Genomic DNA, 9,689 nt, shown 5'->3' with positions numbered 1-9,689 from the left:
TTTGGGCATTCTTAGACTAATGTCCGAACATAGAAAATGATTTTAGTGCATCTAGAAAGTGCGTAGAATAGTTTGCCCAGGCAGAAGGTACTGTCATTTTAACTGAAAAGAATTAATATTTTCCACTGTGATATTGTTCGTGTCATGGTAAGTTTCCAGAAAATAGCTCTGTCTCTTTGAATGAAGTGGAATTGGGTGTGTTTACGCCATGCAAATTTAATTATTTTACCTGATATTTTTCACGCCAATGAAAAGTTTTTTTTATGCCATGTCACGTTTCCCTGCAATAGTTAAAAACTTCACACATTTTATTCTTTTGTTTTCTATTATACAAGTCTGTGTAAATTTATTTTGACTCATGCATTAATAGGACTATGTTTGCCAGTTGAGTGATCACTTGTTCTACTTCGGAAATTTCTTCTAGGCCAAAACTACCAGACTCTGTTATTTTGACTGCAAAATGCTAAAATATGTATTAAAGCAAAATTGCGAATTTTTTAAATCCAAAATCAAATCGGAACGAGACGATCTGAGAAATCAACTGTTCTCCACCTTCCCGTAAGGGAAATTATGCAGTGAATTTTGGGGAATAACAGATCAGGTGGGAAGACTGCCAAATTATATTAATCTGAAGAATAACCATCCGTATGAAACACGGAAATTCAGAAAATCGGCGTCACAGAAGACCAGACCTTTTGAAATTACTCCAACATAATTAAGATAGAATGACTACAGTGTGTAAGCAGGCGATCCGGCCCAAAAAGTTGACACTGACACCTTCACGAGTAACCCTCCTAACACTCTACATTTCCACCTGACCTACACACCCCTGAACTCTATGGGCAATTTACTGCAGCTGATTGACCTAACCCGTAGATCATCAGACCGTGGGAGTAAAGTCAAGCACCCAGAGCAATCCCATGCAGACACGGGGCGAATTTACAAACGCCACACGGACAGTCGCCAAAGACTGGAACGAAATGTTTATCCTGGGTATGGCGAGGCAACTTTGCTAACTACTGAGCCATTATGACGTCCGACCGTGTGTCCGTCCATCCATGATGAATCAGTTAACTCAATCTTGTATCCGGTTTCTCCGAAGCTGTTTAATCCATTTACCCTAAATCTATTTTTGAATTGGTCTCAAAAACCAGCAATGGTTTGACCTCAACAGTTTTCTCTGACAGCGAATCTCATCAGTTCACCCGTCTCTTGGTGAACAAATTTCTCATGGTCTTATGAGAATTTTGTGACTATCTATGAGCGTCCCCTCATGCTTTTGCTCTCCAGTGAATATGGTCCGACTGAATTTAGTCTCTGTGAACAGATCAGTCCTGTTGACCCAAGAATTAGTTTGGTACTCAGTATGGTCAAATGAACTCTGTGCATAAAGGAAAATAATGCACGCATATGGTTATGAAAAAATGTTTCAGAGTTTCAAGAATTTCATCATCAATACAGAAAAGTCAATTGAAGATAGGACACGTTCTCGTAGGACAGAGAAAGGCTCAGTGAGACAATTCTTTGGCTTGGGTAACTTGTTCCCACCTGAAACCCTCCAAAAACAATTATTTTCCTTCCTGCTTGAACAACACTAAGACTGTTTTTAATTTTGTATGCATGCTATTTTACCTCCGGGACTGGATTACCCCAGTTGGCTCAATTGTTGGTTTGTCGAGCAATGTGATACCAGCAGCATGGGTTCAATTCCAATTTTTGGTTTGAGGTTATCGTGATGGACTCTCCTTCTCAGCGACGTCCATCCCCTGAGATGTGATGGCCCTCAGGTTAAATCACCAACATTCATTTCCCTCTCATGAGAGAGCAGCCACTGCGGTCTGGTAAGAGTATGCTGTCTCAGCCAATAACTTTATTTCTTTCAGTTAGTATTTTTTGGGGGGCATTCGATGGAATGCTGAGATGATGAAAACCGAGGTTCAAATGTATTTAACTGAAATAGACGATAGAGATTTTCTGGTTTACTTTGACATTTGTTTTCTCTAACTGTAAACATTGAAAAAAAAACAATTGGATACTTCTATGCCAGTTGCTTTAACTTGAAAAAAATATATTTACTGTTCCAAGTTTCCCAGCAGTATAAAGTTAATATCAACATTAATGGCTATCTTCTAGCTAATTAGTGTCACTGGTTCGAACTTGTTATTTCATTGCTACGTCTGTCAGTATTTACAGAGTTCTGTCATTTTTATAGTTCTGCCAAATATTAATCACTGCACTGCACCAGGTTTTCTGGGAAGTATCCATTATTTCGTGGAAATTCCTTTCCTTTCCATTAATTCTGGGAATTCTGCTTTTATTATGAATCTTGCATGTCTAAAGCATGTCTGTTTAATAGATTTTTGTTTAAAAAAAAGGGATGTGGGCTTCGCCAACTGAGGCAGCTTTCTTTTCGTTTCAACAAAGTCAGGGTACAATGCACTTTACCCTATAAAATATGGCGTCAAGCTGACTACGTTCTTCATTATGATTTCGCAATGTTATTGTAGTTATTGGCAAGTTGTACCAAACACATCGTTCAGTCCGACATGCAGTTTCATAAAAAAAAGTTACAACCTCCTGCTGCTCCACAGGGTTCATTAATTCTGCCTTTCCTTGAATGTCTTTCATATTACTGGGAAATTGTATACTCACTTCATCTGATTTGCATTTTTTTTAATAGACCTAATCATGGCATATCCGCGTACATATGCAGCATTCAAGTATCAATTCCGTCAGGAGGGCTGTAAAGCCGTTCCGACAAAGGCAATTTTTCATTCCATGGAATTGTCAGGTAACCCTTTCCTGAACGGCCTCTGATGTGTTTACATCTCATGTGACTGAGATGACCACTCAGACGCACCACACAGTCCAGGAGGAATCTTTTATGTACCTGGTTTATTTGAAAAAAAAAGCTTCTGCACATTCCCGTCCAGTTTCCCATTTGATAAATGATATCATTGCTTTAGTTTCCTTAATTATTTGCTGGCCAGATGTGCTAACGTCAAGTGATCCATCCTTTTGGACACCATCGTCTTTCTGCAATCAGAGTTGCACAAAATGTCATCATTTTGATTGTTCTTTTCTATTCCTCTTGCTAGATATTCACCCCTTTCACCAAATTACTACATTGCACGTCATTTTCCGTGTTCTTATTCACACGTGTCAAGATATTCTTGTAGTTTAATTGGACCCTCTGATGACTTAATTCTTCTTTGTATTGTTTAGAGTTCCTTATGTTTGGCAAATGGAGCATGTCCCACTTAATCCAACACATAAATTACGAACAGTTGCAATTCCTCCAACAGTCCCTCTGGCACATCACTTGCCAACCTTAGGATTACTCCTGCACACCTACTGTCACTTTCAGCTGTTCTCCTGTCCATTTCTGAATTGTACAGTCCTCTGTCTTTCAATATCCACTATCAACTTTGATTTGGAATTTTATTGAATATTTACGGGAAATCAACACACACTGGAACCGACGATTCCCCTTTTATCCAGTAGATTTCTTAAACATGATTTCCCGTTCATAAAGCCGTGATTGTTTTGAACTTGTCCAGTTGCACCTTATTTTAAACAGCTTGTAATATTGCAAACTGACTTGTGCCATTTCTTACTCGCTGTCTCAAAATGTTTTGATAAACTTGTTAAATGTGATGCGTTGCAATCTAAAAGGCCTTCCCAGCATTGGAGATAATCTGCAACAGTCAACACAAAAGGTCAGTTATTTGAATGACATTTTCACTTTGGACGCAGGAATAATGTCACGAGGGGACAGGCAGGTCTCGGCCCGCAGCTGCAATTATTTAGGCAGGACCGTTTCTCTGTTGCATGTCATTTCCCTGCTTTTGCCCTTCCTTTGATTTGCCGATTAATTGCAGTTTCAAGAATGCTGCTTGTGTTCTCTGTCATGAAAACTGTTGGAAAATAAGTGTTCTATTTATTTCTTCTCTGCTGCGTTTGACAGCATGATTTGTCAAGCATGCATTTCTTGCATGACTAACTATCACTTTGTAAATTATTTTATTTTCGAAATAGTTACAGGACCTCTTCTTATCTCTTTCTTTTTTAACTCACTGGTTAGCTTCCTATCATATTCTGATTATCCAATCTTTTTTTCTTAATTTTCAGACATTTCGTTTCCGAACATTTTAATATTCTGTCTAATTTTCTCACTTACCATCTGTTTATCCACAATCACATATGTTTTCCTTAATGTAGATATTATCCTATAACACAAAAAGCAGTTCTGAACCTTGGAATATTCCTGACTCTTTGGAATGTACCTATTTAAGTGACCTGAAATGTCTCCTTACATGTTTGCCACTTTATCATGATCGAATTCTCATCCATCTGATTTTCCAGTTCACTTCAACCAGCTCTGATTTCGTGCCCACAGAATATCATTTTTATTTCAAAAAAGAACAGTTGTCTATCTCTCAAATTGATTGTATTATGCAATGGAGTTAATGTTGCTGATCCCGAAGGGCGCCTTTGCAATGAGATAATGAGTTAATCCGATCTCATTCCACCATTGCACAATGTTCAACACAGGTTGAAAACTTGCGATTCGAATGAATGATTGCAAGATCTATTTTTATGAGCTGTACGTGGGCTGTCTTTTCACATCTAACTTTCACAGTTATTTTGCAGATAATATCTCGCATACTGACTTTCGTGATTTTCTGACAAGCTGTTGCAATGTCTTCCGTTATGCTCTCCCTATTGTATTATTACACATGGTGACCCAAACAATACTCCCACAAATGACTTCTTGAAATGGTAATTTCTCAGCTTTACTCAAACCCATTCCACGGGCTGCTTTTCTGAAATGGGGTCACCCCTCTCCCTTTCATAAAACTAGAACAGCAAACTCTGAAGAAATTCAGCCTTCCTGGAAGCATTGGTGGAGAGAAAGAGACAGAATATGCCTCCAGTCTGATATGACTCTATGAATGAACTGTAGCACTTGTATAGGTTTCCTACCCCACCCCTCCCCGTCTTTTCCACATCATCTGGAAGAATCCAATCCATATCATCTTGCGGGAAGGATAATGTTGAAGGCCTAGAGTAGTTTCATTACCTTTTGGCCTCGGTATGTGCTGAATATCAGCATGGACCTCACTAATGTCAATTCGAACTAATGTTACTCTGATACTTGCTGGAAAGTGTCACAAATTGATGCTTTCACACCGCATGACGGAGAAGACATACGCATATGCGTGAGAATATCAGTGTGCAGGTGGAATCAGTTATTATGTAAGGTATGTTGTTCCCAAGACTAATATACATAGTCATTGCCATGGATGTTATTTATAGCATTTGATATCTTAATTTACAGCAAAATGCTGCAGTTTGTTGACAGTGTGCTTGCTGGAGAGCACGGAACAGTGGTCATGTGTAAAAGGTCCAAAGAATGTAATCAAGTCAATATTTCAATCGCGGGTTGATAGTTGCGGCATTCGTGTATTATTTCATATAAAATTTCACATGCGCTATTTTCTCGTGTTGTTGATGACATGATTGCTGAGTAGTGATAGACATTGGGGATTGATAAGAAGTCAGCAACAGCCCAGTTCATAAAGCTAAGAGATTATTTATGTCGGGCTTTGTAATAGCAAAACCATGGCTGTCATTGAATTTGAACAAATGGAAGAGAAAATAAATTCAAAAGTATTGTCTGACTTTGAGGTAAAACGTTGATGGGTGAACAAGAAGTGCAATTTAGGATCTGGGTAGCAGAGTTCAGATCAGATTTGCTTGAAAGATTTTGAAGATGGCATCCCAGCGTTGAGAATTGCAAAATAATCTGGAATACCTTTGTCGAGCTTGGAATTTTTTGGTCACAGGTCAGCTGAGGTATTTTCGAGAGAGTAGTTGATTTGATGGAACAAGCAGGTGGTCCTGCTGATGGCTGTATTAAGTAGTCTGGTGACTATAACAAGGTCACGAGTAAACACCAACTTGCGAACAGTGTGGTCAGCTGTTTGCATTGGTGATAACAGCTTTTGTGTAGAACCTATTTGTTCAGGTTAGCGATGGAAAGGGATAGGTATATAGGCTAGGAGTCATAACTGGGGGAGAAGCAACTTTGATGCGATTCAGTAAGATTTAGGACGCATAGGATGGGGAAGGAAACTGCAGAGGACCAGCACACTTGAAATGTGGAGCTTATTCAAGGAACAGCTTCTGTGTGTCCTTGTTAATTATATACATGTCAGGCAGGATGGAAGTTGTCGGGCGAGGCAGCCGTGGTTTAGTAACGAATTTGAGTCTCTTGTCAAGACAAAGAAGAAGGCTTATGTTGGGATGAGACCTGAAGTCTCAGTTAGAACACTTGCGAGTTACAAGTTAGCCAGGAAAGACATAAAGAGGGAGCTAAGAAGAACCAGGAGGGTACATGAGAGATCATTAGTGGATGGAATCAAGGAAAACCCTGAGGCTATCATTCAGTATATCAGTACTAAAAGAGTGACTAGAGTAAGATTAAGGGCAATCAAAGGTAGTCGTGAGAAGTTGCGTGTGGAATTCAGAGGAAATAGAGGAATGGCTTAATGAATCTTTTTTGTCAGTATTCACACAGGGAAAATACTATGTTGTTGAGAAGAATGCAGAGATACAGGCCACTGGCCTAGATGGGATTGAGGTTCTCAAAGAGGAGGTAATGCAATTCGAGAAAGTTTGAAAATAGATAAGTCCACTGCGCCGGGTGGGATTTATCCTCGGATTCCCTAGGAAGCCGGAGAGGGGATTGAAAAGCCTTTGGCTTTGATCCTGGTGTCTTAATTATCTACAGGAATAGTGCCAGAAGACTGGAAAATAACAAATGTTGTTCCCTTGTTCAAGAAGGTGAGTACAGTCAACTCTGGTAATTGTAGAGCAGTGAGCATTACTTCGTTTATGGGTGAAGTGTTGGAAAGATGATAAGAGATAGAATGTATAATCATCTGGAGAGGATGAAGTTCATTAGGGACAATAGATACGGTTTTGTGAAGGGTAGGACACGTCTCCCAAACCTTACTGAGTTCTTTGAGAATGTGACCAAGCAAGTGGATGAGGGGAAAGGGTTTGATGTGGTGTTTTTGGATTTCAGTAAGGTACTTGATAAGTTTCCCACGGGAGGCTATTTCAGAAAATGCAGAAGCATGGGATTGATGGTGATCTCGTGGTTTCCATAAGAAATTGACCAGATGAAAACAGATAGAGGTTGGTGGTTATGAGAAATGTTCATGTTGGAGTTCAGTTAATAGTCGTGTATCACGAGGATCTGTTTTGGAGGCAGTGCTGTTTATCATTTTTATAAATGACCTGGACGAGGGTGCAGAAGTATGGGTTAGTAAGTTTGCGAATGAAACTAAAGTTGGTAGAGTTGTGGATAGTGATTAAGGATGTTGTGGATTACATAGAGACATAGATAAGCTGCCGAGCTGGGCTGAGAGATGGAAAATGGAATATAATGCGGAAAAGCGTGAGGTGATTCACTTTGGAAGGAGTGACAGGAATGCAGAGCACTGTGTTAACAATAATATTCTTGGTCGTGTGGATGCACAGAGAGATCTCGGTGTCCATGTCCGTACATCTCTGAAAGTTATCAACCAGATTGAGAGGTTTGGTAAGAAGGCATACGGTGTATTAACTTTTATTAGTGGAGGGATTGAGTTTCGGAGCCATGAAATTATGCTGCAGCTGTGTAAAACTCTGGTGCGGCCGCACTTGGAGTACTGTGCAGAGTTATGGTCTCGACATTCTAGGAAGGATGGAAAGGGTTCAGAGGAGATTTATTAGAATGTTGCCTGGTATGGAGGGAAGATCCTACGTGGGAAGGCTGAGGGACTTGAGGCTGTTTTTGTTCGAGAGACGTACGTTGAGAGGTGACTTAATTAAGTCATATATGATAATCAGAGGGTTAAATAGGGCGAATAGTGAGAGCCTTTTTCCTCGGATGGTGACCGCGAGCACAAGGGGACATAACTTTACATTGAGGAGTGATAGGTAAAGGACAGATTTCAGAGATATTTTCATTATTCAGTGAATAGTAGGGGCATGAAACGGCCTGCGTGCAACAGTAATAGATTCGTCAATGTTAAGGGCATTTAAATGGCCATTGGATAGACATACGAATGAAAATGTAATAATGTAGGTTAGATGGGCTTCAGAACACTTTCACAGGTCGGTGCAGCATCGAGGGACGAAGGGCCTGTATTGCACTGTAATGTTCCATATTCTATGTTCTATAAAAAGAAAATGTGGTCTCGTTTCCTGACATGAATGCTTTAAATTTACGAGGTCCAATCAAAAATTTAATGGAAAGAAATGCATTTGTCTGTACTGAGAACACGGGGAATTGTTTTTGAAATTATAAAAAACGTCTAAATTAAGGGAAATATTAAGCGATGTCTTTTATGATTGAGATAAATGTAAGGTTCAAGGAATTTGGCTCCAGAAGGAGGGAGGTTCACAGAAACAGTGTGTACATTATACAACAGCAAGGCGCGAAACATTTTGAAAGCTAATTTTAGGAAAAAATGAGGTTATGGGAATTAAGAATAAGATTTTGGCTGTAAAATAAGCGTTAACTGTTCATTTCTACTCCCTGGTGAAATTCTGACAACTGTGATAGAAATCACAGTTCGACGATGGGGAATTGATCTCTATGTGCTGCCAACCTGTACAACGTGTTGGTGAGATCCGGGGAAACAGTCTGAGGATTCGAGCTGGACCATTTCGGAGAAATTTGAGAAGACATTTGTTCACCTAAAGAGTGGTGAGAGTGTGGATTTTATTACCACAAGAAGTAGTTGACAATAATATATTGAATGTGTACAACAGGCGGCGAGACGTAGCACTTGGAGGGAACAGGGTAAAATGTTGTGGGGAGAAAGCAGGATTAGGCTATTGATTACGACGATGAGTAGGATCATGAAGAATGTCAGAGCAGGCTCGAAGGTCTGAATGGCCTGCTCCTGTTCCTATCTTCTATGTTTCTATTTTTCGATATAGTAGGGATTCTACTTGAGTAAGGAACAATTTTGCTCACTCAAGTACTTGAACAAGGCCTCCAGATTCCTTTTGTCTCTGGTGTTTAAACGCACTTCGGTTGAATTATCAAAACCACAATGATATCAAAATTAAAAGCTTGCTCAAAATTATTTCCTGATTATTACATGAGATCAAATTGCCTCGTTAGCAAGAAATGTAAAACAGATTATTGGAAATAAATCATCAATATTTCAAGACTTGGTTTTAGTTTTTAACATAGAAAGAAATGCTTTAATAAGTAGATGGGACAAGGTTTAGGGAGCTGTATACAGAACGTCGAGTCTCGGAGGCTGAAAGTACATTGATTAGTTTTGGGACAGTTGAAATGAGGAATTCTTCAGAGGCTAGTGCATCAACACAAATGTCTCACACGATTTCAGCTCGAGGAAAGTTTAGAGTTAGAGTTGAGTGAAACCATTGAGAGGTTGAGGACAAGGAGGAGAATGCTGAAATCGAGGGATTGCATGACATGGCAAAATTATATCACAAAGCAGAGAGCCGGTCCTACTTGGCCTGAGATTAAGACATTGGCAGAAGGCGATTAGAAGACCCAAAGTTAGAAAGTGGGAGTTTGGCCAGGGATGCATTTTCTAGATTGTACAAATTTGTCTTAATGTTTGAGCAGTAGATTAGCTCACCGTCAAACCAGA

General features: G+C 39.6%; 1 gene segment (V, D, J or C); it reads left to right on the top strand.

Moving 5' to 3' along the window:
* The first annotated feature begins 1,414 nt into the window (after nt 1–1,414).
* The window catches only part of LOC140460456 (Ig heavy chain C region-like), a 34,239-nt gene continuing 25,964 nt past the window's right edge, over nt 1,415–9,689 (top strand). Inside the window, 1 exon segment of the C gene segment in view lies at nt 1,415–1,841. Within this exon segment, the coding sequence occupies nt 1,817–1,841 (25 nt within the window).

Source organism: Chiloscyllium punctatum, chromosome 36 (genome assembly GCF_047496795.1).
Source record: "Chiloscyllium punctatum isolate Juve2018m chromosome 36, sChiPun1.3, whole genome shotgun sequence".
Taxonomy (NCBI): Eukaryota; Metazoa; Chordata; class Chondrichthyes; order Orectolobiformes; family Hemiscylliidae; genus Chiloscyllium; species Chiloscyllium punctatum.
The sequence above is the reverse complement of the archived record's forward strand: the minus strand, read 5'-3'. Positions and strand labels throughout refer to the sequence as shown.